The 22,647-nt window shown below is 39.4% G+C and overlaps 1 protein-coding gene across 9 annotated transcripts in view; it reads right to left on the bottom strand.

The window, feature by feature from the left end:
- The window catches only part of SGIP1 (SH3GL interacting endocytic adaptor 1), a 212,872-nt gene that overhangs the window by 104,916 nt on the left and 85,309 nt on the right, over nt 1-22,647 (bottom strand). For 3 of the 9 annotated variants that reach the window (XM_025871904.2, XM_073896576.1, XM_073896575.1), the window contains exons 3-6: nt 12,684-12,747; nt 7,741-7,765; nt 4,693-4,764; nt 998-1,054 (exon numbers count right to left, since the gene is read on the bottom strand). In XM_025871904.2, coding sequence (XP_025727689.1) covers nt 998-1,054; nt 4,693-4,764; nt 7,741-7,765; nt 12,684-12,747 — 218 coding nt within the window. Of the gene's footprint in view, nt 1-997; nt 1,055-4,692; nt 4,765-6,657; nt 6,742-7,740; nt 7,766-12,683; nt 12,748-22,647 lie in introns of all 9 variants that reach the window. The other 6 variants (XM_073896578.1, XM_073896577.1, XM_073896579.1 and 3 more) reach the window with 3 other exon arrangements.

Consider the following 22,647-nt stretch of genomic DNA (forward strand, 5'->3'; position numbering starts at 1 on the left):
TTAAAAATCCAAGAATGATTGTGGTTGTCCTGTTGTGGTTGGTGAAGTGGATGTTGATGATATAAATCAGTTTCCGGGGGAATCAGGTGGAGAGTTTAGGTCTCAGATGAGAGTCACCCTCACTCCCTGAAAGCAACAAGTAATTGTCACTTGACCTGGGAAAAGCTTGTACCATGAGGCTCTAGTAATTGTTTTGTGCTGTGGTCTGAATGTTTGTGTTCCCCCCAAATTCATACGTTGAAATCTTAACCCCAAAGCGATGGTGTTAGGAAGTGGGGCCTTTTGGAGGTGATTAGGGCATTGGGGAAGGAGCCATCATAGTTGGGGTTAGTGCCCTTACAAAAGAGATCCCCAGTGAAGTTACAGCTAGAAGGTGCCATCTGTGAACCAGAAAGTGGGCCCTCAACCAGACATATCAGACACCAAATCTGCTGGCACCATGACCATGGACTTCTCAGCCTACACAACTGTTAGAAATAAATTTTTGTTATTTACAAGCCACTAAGTTATGATATTTTTGTTATAGCAGCCTGAATGGACTAAGACACCATGGAACCAAACCCCAGAGGTTAACTTGACTTGACTTGATTCTCAAAGCTGCTTGGAAAAAGAACTAGGATGGCAAAATCTGGAGTTAATATTTTAAAAAAGCATTTTTAAAAAACACATATCACAGGCTAAGCAGGTACTGAAATAACCTGCAAATAATTAGCTCATTGAATTCTTTCGACAATGTTCTAAAGTAACTACTGACCTCATTTCTGCTGGTCAGCAAACAACCATCCCAAAGCCATACACAACTGATATATGGAAGGGCTAGGTCTTGAACCCAGTGTAACAGACTCTAGTGCTCTTAACCTCTATACCACCCTAAGCGTGCCAGGCACTGCCTAATGAGACAGAGAATGCTCACTTATTTCTATGTTGTATTATAAGAATGTTTCAACTCATTTTCAAATAGTGAAATAATAAAGAAAAAAAATCTTCTGATACTCACGTATCTTTCCCAATCAATTTCCGCATAAAATCCATTTGGTGCCCCATTGCTTTTCTTCTGCAATAAATTTGAAAATAAATTTAGAAGAGAAACATTTGAATTAAAAAAAAAAAAGGAACAAAGAACACTTAACTCTTATCTGTATTTAGCAAGAGCTATCAAAATCCAGCACTGGAAAGACAAATTAGAGCAGCCTATTAAGCAACCACATCGGTGTAACTGAATGGTAAATTGAGCTGCCGCGACACTGCATAAAAGAGCTTACGTACTTATTTTCACAAAAGACTGTAGGATACCTAAGCACAGGGACGGTAACAGCTAGCTGTTCAAATTTTGTTCAGTAAAATCAGAAGTACCTACATTGTAATTTAATCTTTTATACCTTCAGGGGATATAATCAGATCTATCATCTATCTATCGATCGATCTATCTATCTATCTATCTATCTCTAAGATTTTGACTTCCATGTTGCTCTCATATACGATTAGTTCCAACATGTCTAAAGAGTATTCAAGTCATTAACTAATTTTCCTTTAGCTTTTCTAACACTGACTCAACTTTTCCCTAACCACCCCCTTGCTAGAATGTAAAGGAAATGAACTCCAAATTAATTCAGCTTCTAGGTATTAAAAATAGTGTTGATCTTCTTTTCAAGTGGCTTTTCTTATCAAGTTATTAAAATAGGATTCAAGGATTGATTGTGGATTTCTGTCATCTGTGTGTTCTACGCCTCCATAAGGCTACATCATTGAAAGATGACTAGATATCAGCATTACTCTCTCTGGATTCTATTCAAGTTCTATTTTAGGACCTAGAACAATCATGATAATGGCCACAAGCACTTGAGCAAGGATGTGGAATCATACAAATAGAAATTTCTAGGATTCCCTACTTTTTGTGAGCAAAGGACAAGAACACAAATCAGGTTGGTAATGGAGAGTCCATTCAACAACATTCCCATACTTAGCACATGGAGCAATGGTATGTCACCAAGCACTAGCAGATCTCAGAACAGCACATATCAAATGGTGAAGCATGAGGTGTGAGGACAGGACTTCTGATTTTACGATCACAGATAAAGTCCACCGGAACTACTATGGGAACAGCTAACACCTAATTTGACAAATAGGTAGGAGAAGTAAGCCTGTCGTGTATGCGTAGCACTAGAAAGCCAATTAGAGGCGATCTAGTAACCATCGTCATTGGTCAGTACTTATTGGATGTTGGACTGGGCATTCTAAGAACCAGCAGTTTCGTTAGGGGGAATAGTGGGTAAAGCATAGATATTACGTCCATGCCCCTCCCTTCCTGTACACTAGAGTGTACAAGAACTCTGCCACGCCTCCAGCACCCAGGAGCATAGGTTCTGTGACCCTTTTCTTCTTTGTTTTGCTCCCGGCAAAGATTATATACTTTGTCAGACTACATCATTTTAGCCTTCTCACAGAATTGCCTTTATTGAGTTAGTGTTTCGGTGATATTCTCCCTACTTTGAACAAAGGGCATTTTTAAAACCTGCCACATCAACCTTGTACCTCTATAAGCTATGGCGTTAAGGACATGGTTCATTACATAATGTGCTATCTAATAATAAAAAAATCTTTCCCATGGAGAATGGGCATGGTTCCTATTTTCTTTTTGTCATATTTGCTTTCTTTTTTAATTCCTACTTTACCAATCTGTTTCCATATGACTTCTTTGCAAAATTCTCCAAATCTTTAACAAGTATATTAATAAATTCAATACACAAATTTAATTTATAATAATGGGAAATCGAATGAACTAAGTTGATTCCAAAGAACTAAATTCATGAATTTTGTAATCATTGTAGTACCACTATTAATACACCTTTTGGTTCTTAAACAATTCTTCAATACAAAGGATTGTTAACTAAAAACCAAACAGATTAGGTAAATTACTGAGTTCAAAATTCCAGTTTGTTTCCATAATAGTCTCGTCTCCATAACCAAAGCCCTTTACAATCCAGATAGTTTATATGTTCAGCTAAATAAATAAATAAGTGCGTGTGTGTGTGTGTGTGTGTGTGTGTGTGTGTATCTTTCCTGAGAACATATATTCAACATTATGAATAAAAGTTCCTGAATGTTCTAGATCTGGGCTGAGTGAAAAATTTCCCAGTTTCCATGGAAACTAATATAGAAGATTGAGATGAAGAGAAAGTAAAACCTATAAAAAGAAAATTTCTTTTAAACTAGAAACATTTTTAACACAAATACCAAACACAAACAACAAATCATAAACAATACATTTTTGGGCAGATAACAGCGAACACACACGGCTTTATCAGAGGAACTGACAATTTGGCCTCATTCATGCTAGTGATTATTACAGATATATTTGGTTTCACAAGTGGAAATTATCAAGTTAAAGCTTGGCTAGAGCCTCGCTGAAATTCTTCTGGTCAAACCCCAATAAAAAAAGCAATTCTCCTTGTTAAACCACTGAAGCAAGGAACAGCTCATAGTAGTAATAGGGAAGGTAATGGCTCTTTTGACTTTCAGTTGGAAAACACTGAGGAAGCAAGAAAGAATATAAATAGGAAAATATCATTTAAAAGCTAGGCTTCATAGTAAAAGCAATATTGGATATTCAGTAACACATAAACAGTGATATTTCTCTTAGAGCTGAAGTTGTGTATTTTACTTTTTTCTTTTCTTGTATTTTCTAAAACTCTACATTAGCATAAGTAACTTTTCTAATTTGAATATATGACTGTTATTTAAAGATAATTGAGGCTCATATCACTGTTAGTCATGCTTTAATAGATATTTTACTTTAGCCAGGCTTATTATCTGCTCTCAGATTGATGGGCTAAACCAATAAATGTAGTAACAATTGTGTTCAACTATACATTCATCAAAGGTCTCAATTTCCACTGTGAATGCTCTTCTTTTCCAAGGTCAGCTCATGGCCACATAGTGTTCCTTGGACATGAAGTATTAAAGATACATGATATACTACCTAAATATTATCTTCTTGCCACTGAGGCAAGACTTGACTCACTTTGTAAATAATCCTATAGAATAGCACAGTTCAATAGAACTGTCTGTGAAGATGAAAATATTTTATATGTGTGCTGTCCAATATGGTAGCCACCAGTCACAAGTAGCTATAGAGTACTTGAAACGTGGCAGGTGCAACCGAGGAACTGAATTTTGAATAGGCATATGTGGCTACCATATTGGACAACCCAGCAATAGCTGTCATATAGTCTGGGCCTGGATCAGCATCCCTGACTCACCATCCTTTGGTCAAGTGTATTGGTTCCCACAAGCCAAGGTCCTGCCAAATTCCTGATGTTACTGAGATGGTGCTTATCCTCACAAATGACTACTCATTTTGTAAGGTGATGTTTATATTATAGCCAAAGCTTTCTTACAGATAGCATATTATTTTAAAAAATTGAGTCCCTGTCCTTTGTCTAAGACAAAGGAAACATATCTTTTTATACCCGATCACTCTTTAAAAGTATTTTCGGACGTCAATATATAAGGTCTATATGGCTGATTTAAAAATTGGTCCTGGATATTCAAGAGTAATTTGGAAACACCTAAGAAAGTCTTCTTAAATTGATTAAATAAATGCTACTGCTTTTTTCCAAATTTCAAATTGGGATTTTTACTCACTGTTTCTACAACCCCTTGGAAATTTTAAACTAAAATCTGTTTCCTTACCGAAACTTTTTTTCCTCCTTCACGCGCACACTCTGCTTTGTTATTGTAGGGTGGTTCATGTGGGCTGGGCTGCTGGAATTGATTGTTTTCATGTAGAAAAAAGTTGTTAAAGGATCTGTTTGTTCTTCAAGACACATATAAAGAATCACATGGAGTCAACAAGCATACCATAGAAGAAACAATTTCTAGGCCAAATCGTAGGGCCTACCAATCTTGGCAGGGTTCCTTAAGCAAAGAGTGGACTTTGGGGCCCATAATGAGGCTCTATTCAGCAGGCCAGTGTGGCTAGGCCAGGAGAAGAAGGGAGAAGAAGGAAGATGCATCCCAGGCACTAGGTTTTCTGTGGATCTAGTCCTCATTCAGCCAGCACTTAATTTATAGGTAGAGAACGGACACGAGGACACACCAAAGAGACCCAATAAAAATGCTTATATTTCCAACAGAAAGAAGTCTGACAAGTCTAGCTCTACCGTATCTTCCTCTTTGCTGAGGGTTGGCAATACGTACAGCGTCTACAGCTGATAGAGCCAAATCTGGGCCCTTTCCTGCACACGTGTTCAGGATGAGCAGAGATCTCCTCCCAGCCATGGCTGTGAATCCCTGTGCCCCCAGTCTGTGTGGATGAAAACCTGAACTGCTTAGGAAAAGGTCTGAGTGCACCCTGCACAAAGTAGAATTTTGTCTCCGAGTTACAACGCATTGTCACACGCAGTTGCCTGAAGTCTCACACATCATGACAGGCAGCTCTGCTGGGGATCACATTCACCAGTGGGGAGCAAGGCGAGCCCACCTTCATACATGCAGCCCTGCCATGAAGCCTCTGTAGACTACCCCTCAAAAGCATTGTCACCAGCGATGGGCTTCGTTAAGTTTTGAGAAACAAATTAAATAAGCATCAGTACATTGAACTTATTGCAAAGCCATTTATAAGCCTTAAGCGTGTGCAACATCACCTGTAGTTTGCAGAACCACATCAGTGAAACCATACCTTTCAACTTCAGATACTTTTCAAAAGACAGTAATTTGGAATCTCAGTCAGCCAGGTAAAAGGTAAGAGAAAGTGTGTCTGGGTTCACAGACACAAGGCATTGAAGACATCAGTCTGAGTTTGAAAGAAAGTCAGATTGAGATCTCCAAGGACTGAATGCAAATAGAAACTTGGCCTCCTATAGCACTGATGTGATAAGGAGTTCTCAAAATTTGGTGAGTCCAGTAAACGAGGAATATTTGGGGAGTATTTCCAAATGGTAAAACTAGCAGCTGCCTCATAATTTCCAGTTACCTAGGAAGCTGTGCACCTTGCTTCTGAGAACATGGCATTTATTTCGAATGGAGCCTTTTTTTTTTTTCCCCAAACAGGTCTGCTTTATTTCCTGAGAAATCAAAATTAAGCAATTCTTTTTTCCTCAAATCATGACTGGTGATATTTACGGCATTTCCAATTAGGGGACAAGGAGGGGACAATGATCGATAAATAACTTTATATGACTTGGAATGGTGGCGGAGAAAGAGAACTCAGGGAACTCGGGTATGGAGCCCTGACGTAGTGTCCATGCGCCTGCAGAATCACGGCTGGGCTCTTTAATGCAGCGCATACTCATAATTGCCAACTGCATGCCAGGGCTGTACCTACATGCCAGGGCTGCGTGTTCTACCAGAGAATTAAACTGGTGGTCCCTAGAAGAGCAAAGAACACTGAGGTAGCAATGGGGCCTCAGAGACAATGAAGGGCTAGGGGATGAGGAGGTGGGTAGGACAGCAGGGAACGGGCTTCAGAGAAAAAAGGACAAGCCTGAGGGTGGCAGAGCGAGAGAAGCAGGAGAGAGCAGTCCAGCCTGGGAATAGCAGAGACAGAAGACAAGAGAATAGCTAACGGAGGCTTGCCGAGGTCAGAATGAAGGGGATGAGAGAACCCGGGAGGGGACCAAGACAGAAGCAGAGAGAAGACACAGAAGCAGAGAGTACCTGAGACAGAGTTAACGAGAGGGCTCTGAGCCAGAAGCAAGAGGTGAGGAGAAGCTGAGTCTTCTGGGTCTTTTTTTTCCCCTGCTGAATAGAGCCTTGATTACAGTGTTACCCAATGTCTGATCAATTTCAGTCTATGTTCTTAACATTTCATGGCGAGAACTACATGAATGCAAAAGGGACCCCAAAGCTCCAAACCTTGAGTCAAGTGTGGAAGAAAATCTTCTGCTATAGCTGCAACTAACACCTCAATTTGGGTATAATAATATAAAGGGCGATTTTTCAAAAAATACATATTTTTAACCACCAGATTTATTTTAGTTCCCACTCCAGCCCAATGAGCCTAATGTGAGTCCATTTATTTTTTCAGTAACAGCTGTTCTTTTGAACCTTCTGAATAGGCATCTGATTTAGATTCGAAGGAAGTCATTTTAGAAGTTGGTACAGACTCCCATAAGCTCAACTCAGATCCATCCAAGCCCATGTGCAACAGACTTCTTAAAAAAGCAAGAAATCTAGTGGCTAGCAAGGAGTCAGAGTTACTGTTAAGCCTAAACCCAGTGGAGACACTTTCCTCCTTCAGACTGTAAATTCAGGCACAAGTGGTTTCGAGACCATTCCCTACTTCGGAATTTAATATAGAAAATGTATCTACAACTCAACTAAAGGGGAAAAGCTTCTTTCAATTTTATTGGATCTCAGCTCCATTATGACTTTGTGGCCTCTGTTGGAGAAAAACATTCTCACATAATAAGTTTTTATATCATTAAATTGGAAATGAAATAACCGTTAATGGTAGCAGCCCCTGCAGGAACTGTCTGGCTTCTGACCCACCATATCGATGAGGTTTGCTTGCCCACTCTGGGGCAGGGTTTTAGGTGAATGCAATAAATAAGTTTAACTTGACCAAGACTGCATTTATATGTCCCATTCAATTACTACAGAAAATTACAACAGCGTGAAGTCTAAAAAGTCATTTAGGCTATTTTTTCCCTACAGAAAAAAAAGGGGGGGCTTTAAGAAATTTCAACATAGTATATATTGAAGTGCAAACCTACTGAAAATGGTCATTTAAATACTTACAATTCCATCTCTATCTGGTGAACCTCTGTAAAAAAAGAAATTGGTAGCTATTAGGAAAAGGAATCATTCTTGCTACATAGACTAACGGGTAACAATAAGATTCACAAACCACCTCTCTCCCCCTTTCCTGCATTCCCATCCCAGTGAACCCGGCTAATGAAAACTAAATCAAAACAAATTTGTTGAATGTTATTTGAGTGTGAGATGTGTGTCTGTGTGGGGGGGTGGGGGTGGGGGAGTGCCGATTCTCATTAAAAGCTGGTGTCCAAATGGTACACGTTGCTGGTGCAGTGTCGTGGTCCGCTATTGAGAGGAAAGTTTATTAAGAGTCTGTCCCACCCAGCTGTCTCCATTTAAACTACCACAAGGAACATAAACTGACTTGCCCTCTCTCATCTTCTCCCCTGGGAGTGGCCTTGAATATCCCCCCATAGAAAGGAACTCCTATGGTATCTTTCTATTCACCTTGAGAATCTGTATTTTTTCCCCCTATTTCTATACTTACTGTTCCTTTGATTATAGGAGAGCAGGAAATGGAGGACAATGTTTGCTAAAAGGCTCACACTGATGACCAAAGTCCAGGATAGGTAATCCATGGTGACACTGTGTGGTAAGGGTGACTAGGAGTAAGGCTTCTAGAGTAGGATGAATCTGGGCATCCAGACTCCACCACTTATTAGTTCTGTGACCTTGAATACGTTACCTAATCTCTCTAAGCCCTGTTTAAATAAGATAACGTATATAAAGAACTTACAATCAGTTCCTGACACATACAAATGTTCGTTTTTTTCCTCTTTCATGACATCTCCTCGCTGAGAACACAAAACTGACCACTCGCAGTTATGTTAGACTTCCTAGCAAGTAATACGACTGTTACTCTGGGAAACTGAACTGGAGGGGCCAGAGGAAGGGAGAAGCGAGAAGGTAGTCACCGTCACTTTATAACTTCCTATTTAAGTTCACTCTGTAAGGAGCTAGAAAAATGTCATTCTATTAACATGGAGATCAGAATTATGCTTAGATGAGGACTTGCATTGTTTGGAAGTAAAACTTAATAAGTGCTTGAGGTAAACTCTGAAGTTTTGTGGAGTTTGATGTGGCTAAAACTGTTCTTTAGGCTGTGGGACCAGGTAATAACATTCCTTATTGATTCATAGGGTAGGGCGGAGGAAAGAGGAGAGGGAGCGAGGAAGAGGGAGAAAGAGAGAGAGATGCAGAGAGTGGGTGGCACATCTTCTCGGCTCCGCGATGTGATTCCCCTTTCCCACTAACACCCCCTTCAAATTTAGCAGGATATTCCATTTGGATTACAAAACTCGTGGGGGCGTACATCATTTTTCATAACCAGTTCTGTGTCCATGTGGATGCAGAGGCGAATCAGTGACACATGGGCTAGAAGCAGAGAGGACCCAGATATTAAAAGACCCTTGGAAGTTGACCTGGCTATGGGAATTAGTTGGTTCAAAGAAATTTCACCTAAATAGAAAGGTAGGAAGATAAAAATTGATAAAAGTTATAATTCACTGAACAAATATTGAGTGCTTATAATGGGCCAGGCACTAGACTAGAATCAGGGGATAGAAATAATGAAGACATGCTCTTCATAAAAAGATTGAGACAGGCGAGTACATCCAATGGGTTACCATGGCCACAATAAACCCAGGTTGCATTGAAAGCACAGAGAAAAGGTACTGACACACACTCATCAAAACCAGCTTTCCCTTTTCAGATCTATACACTCCAAAAAAAAAAAAATGAGCACTTCTTACTCGGATAGTAAACCTGTGCTAAATGAATTGAGAGAGAGGTGATTGCATCAACTTTGGGGTAGGATATATCCAAAGGCACTGATCCTTGTGGGGATGTCTTTGCAGGCATCCAGTCATAGATGTAGAGAAGACCAGGCTCTGGAGAAAGGCCTGGCTGTGCCATTGCCCACTATTGGTCCAGGTACAAGGGTATATCCATAGGGGATTTAAATGAGAGGCCACTTGACCTCATGCATATTGCAACTATAAGGATGGCATTTCAAAAATTTGAATCAGAAACACTGTAATTGCACATGGCAGCATTGGGTCCTGTTCTGCCTTTGTCTTAACCATTGATGGGATGGGGCTGGTGCTTGCTAGCATGGTGGCAGTGAAGATCACTGGCTGTGGTGCCAGACTGCCTGGATTCAATCAACCTAGATGCCTAACCGCCTCACCTTGGGCAAGTCGTTTTACCCCTTCGTGTCTCAGTTTCCTCATCTACTAAATAGCCATGAAATTGGCCTATACTCCATGGGCCTATTAAAGGATTCAATGAGTTAATAGCAGTGAAGAGCCTGGAATAGTGCCTAGAATATAGTAAATACCCATGAAATGTTATCTAGAATAAAATTATTATGCAATCTGACCTAGGATGGGGAGTAGAGCGATGTTAGCAGTCTCAGACTCTTGAACGTGTTTCAGTTCATTTCCTCACCCCCTCTTATGAAGTTTTAGCTATATTTTTAAATATTTTTTTTCTTTTTAACAGCAGACCCCTCATATTTCCTGACTTCTCTTTTAAAACTAATCATCTACCATGGGCCCTTTGTCTCTATTTTAAGAAGTGTCAGTTACCCCTTGCAACCAGTGCCGCTTCTCTTTACTCTGGTACTGGTCTTGATTATAATTTTGCCCATCTAGTCCTTTTCTTCTGGGTGATAAAGAATGGGCACTTGATTCTGGACTAGAATACTGGCTCCAAGTCTTATTTTCCATATAGTCTTCAGAGAGTTACCTAATCCCTTTGGCACTGATTTCTCATCTCTAAAATTGAGATATTACTTCTGACCTCACTGAATCACTGTGAGGATTAAAAAGGATATCAGTGCATAGAAAATACCCTGCACAGTGTCTGCCACTTAGCACCAGCTCTCTCCTTTCCTCTATCGGGCACTGTAACGATGATCAAATCAGGAAGCTCTGGTCCTAAGCCCACTGTCTATCTAAGGAGGTTCAATCAGCTATAGTTGGCTGCTAACAGTAGCAGGTTGCTTGGCAACCCTCATGGAGTTGCAACAGTCCTGAGAACAGTTTGCATCAACAAGCTTTCGATGATTGCAGACGAACAGAAGCATTGCTTAAAGCTGAAGGGACAGCAAATTGCCGGAATATCTTCCCAGCTTTTTGCAAGAATGATGTATGACCCAATTAGGGAGCAGGGGTTCATGAAAAGCAAAGGTTTACACTAAACAGCCTGTCCTTTGACCATCATGGCTGGTAGAACTAGTTGATGGCTAATTTGCTATGATGTAAGTAAGCTGGGGCGCTCAAATGATAAGAAGTTAAGAAGAGATGGTTAGGATTCTACAAGCACATGTCTCGATGGAGTGCTTCAGAGAGATATGGGGTGTCTACCCAAAGCCATGAGGAATAACTTCCTTATTTTCACACCCTTAGAAATGATGATGAAGAGCAATGCTTTGGTCAATTGCAAATTAGCCCAGCCTGCCCTGGGGAGGTTGTTTGACTCCTTTCCCCTTTTGAGGGAGTTTTTTTTTTTTTTCCTTTTGAACTTTCTTCACACAGCAGAGACTATGTGTGGTCTGTTACAGACACTGCCTTCAAAGTAAAATGGTTTGGTGTTTGCTAATGACGTTCTCCTGAGATGTGTTCGGTAGTGTCCCACACAAGACGTGGCACACGATAGGTGATGACAGATGTCGCTGACAGATGAACTGATACAGCGTCTGGCCCTTTAGGGGAATCAGATTCCATCTAGTGTAAACTGAGGACCAGGAAAGGAAAATCGACCCCGAAGGCCAAGGAGCTATGGGCAGTGCTGGAACTGGAGCCCCAGTCTTCGGCTCCTGGTGAAAGTACCATCACCAATTCTGGTTGGTTAATTTTTAGACAATGTCAGTTTCTTAAGAACTACTGGAGATTATATAATTCTCAGAAATACATTCTTAATTCAATCATATGAAAAATTTGCAAAACCAGGGTAAATGCAATTTCCATGAAATAATTATTTGTCAAAAGAAAAGCGTAAAGAAAAGGTAGGAACAGGAGATTCTAACATGTGAGATCTAGGCAAAAAAAACAGCTTCCTCCCCTTACAAAATTCTTTGCACCGTCTGGTTTAAAAGCCTTCAAGGCTTCAAGGTTGCGCCTTGCCTAAGGAAGGAAGCCCAGACACTTCAGCCTGGCCCTTAAAGACCTTTCCATCTGGCCCTGATGTCCTTCCTAGCTTTGCCTCCCTCCCCACCTTTCCCTGTAGCCATCAGGCGGACAAGCTGTTCTAGCTATCTTGTCCTCAATACCTACTCGGCTTTTCCACCTCTCTGCTTTGGCTGTTGTTCCCTTCCTTTGCATGAGATGCATGTCTTCATCTTCTCCCAAGTCCAAAGTCAAGGCTCCTCCCTCTCCGAGATTTCACTGATCATCTGTCCAAACATGAGTTTACCCACCCTCAAATTTCCATGAAATTTCATTTTTAATTGCTCATAAGGACTTACCACATATTAATTTGTATTAGTAAGACTCAGACCAGTGTCCACTGCCATTTACTAAGCATTTCTTAGTTCTAGGTACCATACGAGGCATTTCAACTATGTTATCGCATTTTGTTATGTGAAAGGTATTTCTTTGGTATGGTAGATGTTTTATCCCATGATTTATGAGTTCTTGGACGACGAAGACACAGAGCAGGCTTTGGATTTTGTGCTAAAATTTATGCATGATAAAAATGCACAGAATGAAAAGCTAAAGGTGAGAAATAAAGGTAGCCCTCTTCGGTTTCACCTATTCAACTGTTGACTTCCCCATTTTCTAACTTTCTTTCAGGGATTCTAGCCAAATAAGGGTTTTAATGGGCTTCTGATGTGCAGCTGACCACACCAGATCTGCATTTCCACACAGCCACGTGTGGTCCCTCAGCTGCTCCTGACAGTTGTGCTCTCCCAAAGTACATACGTCGAATCAGTGTCCTTCTCTTTCTTCCGTATTCCAAAGGCCTTCCTTGTACGTTTTTTCAATCCTGTGGGAAAACAACAAAGGGTCAAGGAAATCTATTTTCTATTTGAACGTTCCTAGCAACATTCAAGGGAAAGATATTTTTTAAAGTTGCAATACACCAGTTAAATTTGAACGTTCAAAAAGCAATGAAAATCTCTTCATTTGTATGTATGTGTCTGTGTGTGTGTGCACGTGCATATGACTCATTATTATTTTCGACAGATGTTTGTCAAAGACTCAGCACTCTAAGTTCTTAGCGCTCTGAGCAACCTAAGAATATAAAGAATGGAAAGGAGATCAGGGCCAGATATAGAAAAGATTGCAAGCTTTTCTTAGATTATTGTTATTCATCACCAAATTGGTCTTTTGCCAAGAAACCAAATCATAGATTTAGATGAATAGCAATTTTTAGGTGAGATGTGTTCCTGAGACTAGGACAATTTCAAGACACAGGTCATGTAAACCATAACAAGAGACCTACACTGATCAGGCACACCTTTGTGTCCCATATTCCCAACTCATCTTTTGTTACTTCCGCAATCCTGTGACGAGATTGGTTACTAACCACTCTCTGAGCATATCCCAACATCTGTACTCCAGTTATCTCTTTCCTCCATATGTGGTTCTGACCTCTGGTTAAAGTGCTTTTCCTATTTAGATATTTAGAACTTTAAATCATCCCTCAAGGCCCAGCCAAATGCCACCTCCTCTGTGAGAGTCTCGAAATCCTAGTGGTGTAAGAAACTGACAATTCTGTGACTCTCTCCCAAAATCTTGCTCTTAGATGTATTATATCAAAATGTTCCACTTCGTTCTTATGTCAATTTCCCTCATAGGCTGTGAGCTTTTCTAGGACAGAAGCCAGGATCCCTTCTATATGTTCCCTACACCTAGTACAGGTGCCAGATAATATTTGTGGATTTAAAATACCTTCCAGGAAGCATCATTCAGGCAGTATTGGGGTAACAAGTTTCCTTTCTTACATCTTGGACAAACCAAACCCAATTGGTTCTTCCATTCCTATCCTATCAAGGCTCTATCTGGGATTCCTATCTCCTGCATGTTCCATAATTACATATGTGACTTGTGTTTCTTAGTATTATTCAGATATACTAAATATCTATATATTTCAAAACCTTAGACTTGTTGGGGCATGTGGGTGGCTCAGTTGGTTAAGTGTCTGACTCCTAATTTCAGCGCAGGTTATAATCTCAGGTTGTGAGACAAACCCTCCACTGAGTCCCACACTGAGTCTTGCATTGGGCTCCACGCTCAGCAGAGAGTCTGCTTGATACTCTCTCTTTCCCTCTGTCCCTCCGCCTGCTTGTGCACCAGCGCTCTCCCTCTCTCTCTCTTAAATAAATAAGTAAGTAAGTAAGTAAGTAAATAAATAAATATTTTTTTAAAAAAACCTTAGACTTGTTACTGGTGGTTTGGAAAGTCTTTTTGGCAAATTGGAGCTGGAAAAGTCCCTGAATTTCAGGATCTGTTTGGCACTAACAGGTGGAACAAAGGGAAAAACATTGACAGAATCAGAGACTTGATGACATCTTCTTCCAAAACATGTGAGTCAGCCCAAACCGCTCAGATTATCTGAGTCATTCGTTATCTGGCTCTTAGAATTCTACTCATATATAATCCCCAAAATGTCTCTGTTCCGTCTAATTTTGCATTTTAATAGTCATTCCATTTAAGATGCCTAGGTCTTTAAAATATCAATGTTTAAAAAAAATCTCTTCCCACAGTAAGCTAAGCTCTACTTCATTATTCTTCACACAACTTTACAGGAAAACTTATTGACATTTAAAACTACCCACCCATGATATCTAGGAATACCTTCCCCTCACTCATTTTCAATTTGAATTGTTAAAAACTTTCTTCCTTCTTACCTCTAATTGCCTTATCCCCTTATAGGAACAAAATATCATAGTGACAATCATCATTTTCTTCTCATAATTTTCCTTGGGTTCGAGTCTCTTAATTGACTTCTCCATGCTTCTAATTCAGGTTTGGGGTTACAAAGAATGCTTGCTATATTTCACCAATCACTACTGATTTTTATAGGACTATAAAACAAGTGCTATTATTATCTTATGTTTTCAAGTCATTTCATTTTCTGTAATTTGACCATGAGATAAGAGACAGCATGCTCTACCAAACAGATCAGAAAATACACAAAAATTCCAGTAATTCTTGTATTAAATTAGAAACAGACAGGCAATAATAGTTTTCCATAAGCTCTGTCCTGTTTTTGACCTCCAAATTTGGACAACGGCCAATATGAACTAGATCATGAACATCAATGAATTGTCCATTTTCCAGTGAAAAGTGCATTGGATCAGGAGTCAGGAGACAAAGTCCATTTCCAGCATCATTTTTTAAAAAGATTTTATTTATTTTAGAGACAGGGTAAAGGGAAGGGCAGAGGGAATGGGACAAACAGACTCCGCATTGAATGTGGAGCCCAATGTGGGGCTCAATCTCACAACCCTGAGATCATGACCTGAGCTGAAACCAAGAGTCAGAAGCTTAACCGACTGAGACACCTAGGCGCCCCCAGAAAGATTTTTAAGTGTGTAGTTTAATATAAGTTATATCTCTTTGTATTTCATTCTCTCGGTCTATAACAAATCAGTCAATAATAAAGGATGAAAGAATTTGTACACATTCACAAAATGCTATGCCAATCTGTAATTTTAATTTCACAGAAAGTTGTATTTCCTGTACCTAGAATACATTCCTATATATGGAATATATAGAGGAATACACCAAAGATGTGACATTCCAGAAAAACAGAACTAATCAAATGTCAAATAAAAGAAAACACTGGAAATATTTTCCACCCTTGAGGAGTGGAAAGATTTGAAAAATTTAGGAAATTATGAAGATAACTCTGAAAGACTAAAGCAAACAAAGTGATGAGATGTAGAAGTTATTCATATCTTAACAACTCCTTGAGAAGATTTAGGAAGAAACAATCATACCAACTGTGTTAAAAGTGAATGTACAGGTGTGGTCATGACTTTTGAGAGTTCATTAAAAAATATTCAAAGAAATTTTTCAAAAGAGAATAATAATAGTTAAAGATCTTATAGGAATAACAAGTTCAAGACATTATGTCTGATAATCTAATAAGCTTCAAAAACACTATAGCTAATGATTTTCCACTTCTAATTCCAGAACTTCATAAAAATTTTAAAGTCAATTTCTACAGCATAACTGTTTTTAGGCTGGGTCCTGAATATTTGTCAACTATTCTTTACCAAAAATGGGAGGGAAAAAAATCACTTGTTTTTGAGAAATGAAGTAACTATTCCCTTGTCAATATCAAAACAAAGAGATATTAAGAGAAAGAATTTTGTTGTCTTGATGATCTTGGGCTACAACTGTTCTCTTCCAAGTTGCAGAAGTGAGAACATCCTCCTCTGTGCATCCAGAACTGCAGTCTTGAGTCAGCCACAGACAAAGTCTGGCCTGGGCCTCTAGCTCCTCTCCACCTAATTTAGATTTCTTTTAGTTCCCTTTGGTGTTATGAGAGGAGCTAGTCAAGTCTGGGAACAACAACAAAATTAAAAATAGTCTGATTTTTTAAGAGGGTGGGAAAGCTCATTTCAAAATAGGCAGTCCTAGATATGATATTACCAGATAATAAAAGAAAGCAATGGGCACAGAAATTAACAACAGTGATAGTGCAGACACAAAATACAGAATAAGAAGAAGTTTCATCACTGCAATATTATTACCTATCATTACTGAGGTCCTACCTATGGGCCAAGCACCAGTTGCTTTGCATCTGTTGTCTCATTTATGTGAAAAAGTAGGAGGTGTTTTCTTCTCAAATGATGATGAGCCTGAGGGTTGCCTAGGTTAGGTTTTATTATCACCATCTCCAGGGAAGAAATTGGAGGCTCCTTTCCCTCTATTGCTCCCCAAATGTTGAAATTCTTCAGGACTTTGTCCTAGGTTCCTCTACACCTTCTCCCTGGGGCAATTTCATGCACTCACATGATTTCACTTGCCATCTGTACATAAATGAACCCTGAATCTATAGGTCAGGCCCAATACTATCTCATGAGTTTCTGAATATATAAGTACTTCGTCTCATACTCAGGCTTCTATAAATAGATGTCAGATTTCTTCAAAAGCCTTTAGGCTTCATTTATATATATGCAATTGAACCTATAAAGGAATGCTCGATCATTTAGTTTACAATCATTTTCTGAATAAAATTCCCCTTAAAATGAGATAGTTCTCATGGTGACGGGATGGTAACAACACTTACTGTGGTAAACACTGCATAATATATGGAATTGTCAAATCACTGTGTTGCACACCTGAAACTAACATAACATTGTATGTCAACTGTACTTCAATAATAAAAAAATTAATGAAGTCATTCTCCAACAACAGATAAATGGATAAATAAAGTGTGGTTTACTCACATGTAAAATATATTTCTTATGACAGGTCCAGAAAGTTTGAAAGTCTTTTGTTTAAACTTAAAAAATATCCTTCATTTAAAATGCAAATTGTGTTTACTAGTGTTTTTCTCTGAAACTTCCCTGAGATAACTTAAAAAAAAAAATCAAGCTACCTTAGAACTTCCTGGCTTTAAGGGTATACAACTCTGTAGATAAAGAAGAAATGGTACGGCAGAAAAAAATTACCTTTATCCATTTTTTTTCTCCCAAGTACAACTGTTCTATAGGAATTCATTAAACAAATACTAAATTCTGAATTTAAGCCTTTAAATGCTATGAAAACAAAATTGTTCAGAGGGAACTTCCAAAAAGAACAATTTGGCCTCTATATTAATTTAAGGTCAAATCAAAATCTGATACTCAAAAGAACTTCCAAGGTTTTGGCTTGGTTGGTCTTGTGTCTTCTGTATTATTTTTTTTTTAAAATACCACTTGAAATATTTCTCTCCCTAAAAATGAAGACTGGTACTACAGATGGACAAGTTGAGGCAACAGTCCTGGAACTGAGTCCAGAAAAGGAGACATCAAGGTATGAAAATCCTCTAGGCAGGAGCTGAGGGCCAGCCACACAGAACACACTGCTGGCCTTAACCAGAGATGCTGTTTGGCCACATGGGAGTAGAAGTGGAGAATCCTGCCATTGACCCCCTCCTTTCTGTCCTTGTCCGGAATTCCTGCCCTTCCACTGCTAGAGGGTAGGACAATATAAGGAGAGGCTGAACACAGAATGGTCACTGTCCTATCAGCACATTGACAGCTACTGGCTTATCACCTGAGCTAATGTAAAGGGGCTGAGATGGGTAGACATCTGGAGTGGGTGTAGTAGAGAGGAGAGGAGCCAAGGGCAAAGCCAAGTCCTCACACTGGGGGAGAGTGGGCCTGCCGGGGTGAGGGGGGCACAGTCTGTGTATTTCATTGTTGGGAGAGAGAGCGCCTTTGAAGGCATTACGTTTTGATTACCTTCTTTACTCATTTCACAATCTTGCTTACCCTGCTTTCACTGATAGCTGTTCATCGGGTTAAAACACTTATATAAGCATATTGCCTGTGAGATTGTTGAAAAAGCACTACCTTTGGAGATCATCTTCCACTCCCACCTCTCCCCAAACAGTGCTTCTGAGCAGAGGTGGGACAGGGCAAGACCTGGGCCCGAAGCCGGCTCCAGAGTGACTGGAAGAAGAAGGCTCATGAGGAGGAGCAGTGGCAGTGACAGCCACTTCGGGTTGGTACGTAAAACACAGTTCATAGAGGAACACAAATCATTCCCTCGGGTATCTCCCCAGGAGCCTGAAGACGATGCCTCCCAGAAACACAAGCAGGGGGCACAGTGGAAAAGATCAGAACGCATGGAATTTGGAATCCAAAGATTTGGGATCAAACCCCAATTTGACCTATCAGTGGCTGTCATTTGCAGCAAAACTTACAGAGAATCGAAGACACACTGTGTTACTTTTAATGTAAGGTTTATGTAATCACAGCACATGAGGTTTGGAGGGATAACCCCAGTTTCCCCACCTGTAATCACTAAGAGCGAGGGACAGCTAGCCCTTGTTCACGTAGTGCCTCGTATGTGCTTAGCACTTTACACAGACTAACCCTTTCAACAAGCCTTGTAGGTATTACCAACCCCCTATTTTATGGATTAAGAAACAGACTCAAAGTAATTAAGTTCCTCTTCCAGCATCACTAAACAAACAAGTGATAAGACCAAGATTTGAGCCAGGCGTGTTTGACTCCAAAGCCAAGCAACTTCTCACAGGGTGGTCATGATGATTCTTATAGTACCCAGAGCAATGCCTGGGACGTGCTGAATGCACCATCAATATCAGTTGAACAATTTTTTAGAACTGTTTAAAAAAAAAGTTTAACAAACTCGAAGTTTGTATAATAATTAAAAAACAAAAACTAATGACTTTTTCTGAGGTTTGCAATATACATTCCATTGGTGTTCAGTTTTCTGATGTTCATTTGTGTATACAGAAGTAGTAGGGAAGGAGAAGGAGCTCCAAACTACACAGGATGGACCTATCTGAATAGAGACTTGGGGTGAGGGGTATGCTGTGATCTCACCACATTTTTAGGTGAAGAATGTGCATAGTGGTATATTCAAGAAGCTCAATGTAGCCCAAAATGCATATCATAAATAAAAATGGATAGATGTAATTTATTAAGTACTTACAATGGTTTAGGAAATACGTCAGGCAGTTCTTTATCTTAGCCCAATACAACCTTGTAAGGTGGGAGCTATTATTGTATTGATTCTATACCAGGGGGCATGAAAAGTAACTGGTATAACTGATAGACCACATTTCGGAGTTCCTTCTGCCTGACTCCAGAATCCATGCTCTTCCTGTCTTTGGAATATCTTTTGTGTCAGTCATCACAATTCATTTTGTTCTCTTATTAAAAACACAAACAAAAAATAACTCGATTTTTTAAAATTGAAAGACATTTTTAGGAAAATTAGGATGTACATTTCTTAAACATAAAGACTGTATTTTGCATGTTTAAATCTCCATATGTTGCCCAGTGAACATAAGGAGACCCAATAGATGTTTGCTAAATGGATTATTTCGGTAATAAAGGTAAGTTTTCAGTTTGAGCCTTCATCAGCTTGGAGGGTTACTCAAAGGTGAATCACATGTAATGGAATTATTTACTTTCTGCAGGAACCCAGACCAAGCATTTGGTCTCAGTAATAAAAAACAGGCAAGTTTAATCGTCCTGGGCATAATGCCCTATATTGACAGCAACCCTAGACTGGCAATCTCTATTCATTACGATGGTCACTGTATTTCTGTCAGGAAAGATTAAGATGCTTTGCACATCAGCTCATCCTCGAAGTTTTTAAATATAGGTACTATAATCCAATTCAGATTCTTTGTCATAGGGTCTTACAGAACAATGTAAGACCAGTTCAGATAGAGGTCAGATGGATTTTTGATGATGTTTGTGATTTTCAGTGCCCAGACTACTGCCTAAGTTATGGGAACTGCTTAAGAAAAGTGAGTACCAGGAAATATGAAAAATCAAGTTCAGTGTCTAGCAGTATCTGGCACATGGTAGTCACTCAGCAAATGTTTGCTGGTTGCTCTACATATTTGCAATTCTAACCAAAATTGTCTAAATTGATGGGCATGTGTCCTTTGAGCTGAAAGTTCTACCTTCATTTTCACGTGACTCAAAGGAAATCCAGGTGTTCTTTGTACTTAGTAAACACTAAGATGGTACCCCATCATCATTCTGAGCAAGCTGCACCTACTGGGAGAAATGTGCATCCTGATAATATACTCCATTAGTTTGGATTGCAAAAGGGTCTGAGATGGATGGCACCTTGAAATTCAGATTTGATATGTGAGAGTTCACGTTAATGGAGATTGCTAGAAGGCAATTAAGAACTTCAAGGAGCTAAAAACAGTGATGACTTTTTTTTTTAAAGAAATATTTGACCTTTTGGTGACATGGAAGAAAATGTTAAAGAGCAAATGGTCATGGAACAGATTTGCCACAAAAGGCTTAGTGTTTGCTATGCTGTTATTAATGGAATGAAGGAGCTGAGTAGAATTAGGAAGAATTCTAAGCAGGTGAACAGCCTCCATTAAGATTTAAGTAGCAAGAGCCATGGGAAGCAGATGTAGTTATACTGAAAAGTAGGAGGTTTGAGCTCCGAAAGGCTTGAGTTCAAATATCTTCTCTACCTCCTGGGGCAAGTAATTTAACTTCTCTGAGTTTACCTTTTCTCAGCTATGTATCATAAAAGCTTTTTATAAAGTTTAAAATGGGAGTAAAACTTCTGTATAACACCTGAAATACATTGTGCACCACTTTATGCAGATTTCTCTTGTCTTTCTTAGTTTTGATAGTTAAAAAGCAATTGGAAATCAGCCATTTTAACTGATTACATAAGAGCAACTAAATGCCTGATTTGTAGATCTATGCTTGTTAGAAATAAAAGTACATAAAAAATAAAAAATAATCAAAATTTCAAAATTTTGAGTTTTCTTTGGTTACAGTTTTTTTTTTAGATTTATTTATTTATTTTGAGAGAGAGAGAGAGTGCATGCATGTGGGCGCCCAGCAGGGGGTGCGGCAGAGGAAGAGGGAGAGAATCTTCAAGCAGAGTTCCCAGTGAGCTCCTGGAGTCTGACTTCACAGGGCTCAATCCCAGACCCTGAGATCATGACCTGAGCCAAAATTGAGTCAGACACCCTTAACCGACTGAGCCACCCAGGCGCCCCTGGTTACAGCTTTAATAACAAAACCAAACTTGGGCTCAAGAAATGTAATTTACTAACATCTGTCACAAAAAAATAAGGGGATTAAAAGATTCACAGTCTGAAGAAACACAACTATCTTCTGTAGCAGAAAAATAGAGCATTGATGAAGCCTCTCTAAATGCAAGTCTATTACAGACTTAATCAGCTGGTCTTCTCAGTGTGATTTGAAAATAAGCCAATGTTACTTCTACTTGGATTAGTGGTATATCAAATTTGGAGTTTCCTGCTCCCAACCTGAGGAGGAGAAACACACACTTTGCTTGGAAAATAACACTGCAAACACTAGTGAAATTAATTTCACCTGTTCCATGAGACTCTTGTTCTGTAAAATGGTCTCCCTCTTATTCACTGTTCTTCTCTCTCATTTTCTCTCCCCACATTCACCGATTCTCTTCCCCACCTTCCATCTCCAGTCCCTCCTCTGCCTGACACTGACATGTAGACTAAATTGAAGCTAATGATCCTGCTCAGATGGACTCTGGTTTTCAGGCATATACAGAAAAATTCAATTGAATTGTAATTCACCAAATTTCATTTCCAAAACACTCCATTTTCTTTTTTTTTTTTAAGATTTTATTTATTTATTTGACAGAGAGAGACACAGCGAGAGATGGAACACAAGCAGGGGGAGTGGGAGAGGGAGAAGCAGACTTGCCACTGAGCAGGGAGCCCGATGCGGGGCTCAATCCCAGGACCCCAGGATCATGACCTGAGCCGAAGGCAAACGCTTAACGACTGAGCCACCCAGGCACCCCCAGAACACTCCATTTTCAACAAGAAAAAAATCCAAAAGAAAACAAACTGGACAATAACAGAAATCCTTTTCATATGCCCTTATCTTTTTATATTTCATTCAAAGCAGAAGGAGCAAGTACTTTGGAAAAACCTTTAAGTTGTTACTACATGTACTGTTTAGTGCTCTGAATTAAATTCTTCAAAGGTGAATTAAAAAAGAAAGTTGGAACACATCCTACATAGAATTCTTGCAGTTTAATTCTAACCTACTAGATGGAGGCGCAGAGATGGACAAGGAGCAAGGAGATTTACATGGTGATGCTGATTCAACACTTCATAGGCTAAGAGCCAACTTTGTGTAGTAAGAATCCACAAAGCCTACTTCCAAAATGGAATAGAAATGGTTTAAAAAGTTAAAAATATATAAAC

The sequence above is a fragment of the Callorhinus ursinus genome, unplaced genomic scaffold (genome assembly GCF_003265705.2).
Source record: "Callorhinus ursinus isolate GAN/ISIS: 27379988/994484 unplaced genomic scaffold, GSC_fseal_2.0 scaffold9, whole genome shotgun sequence".
NCBI lineage: Eukaryota > Metazoa > Chordata > Mammalia > Carnivora > Otariidae > Callorhinus > Callorhinus ursinus.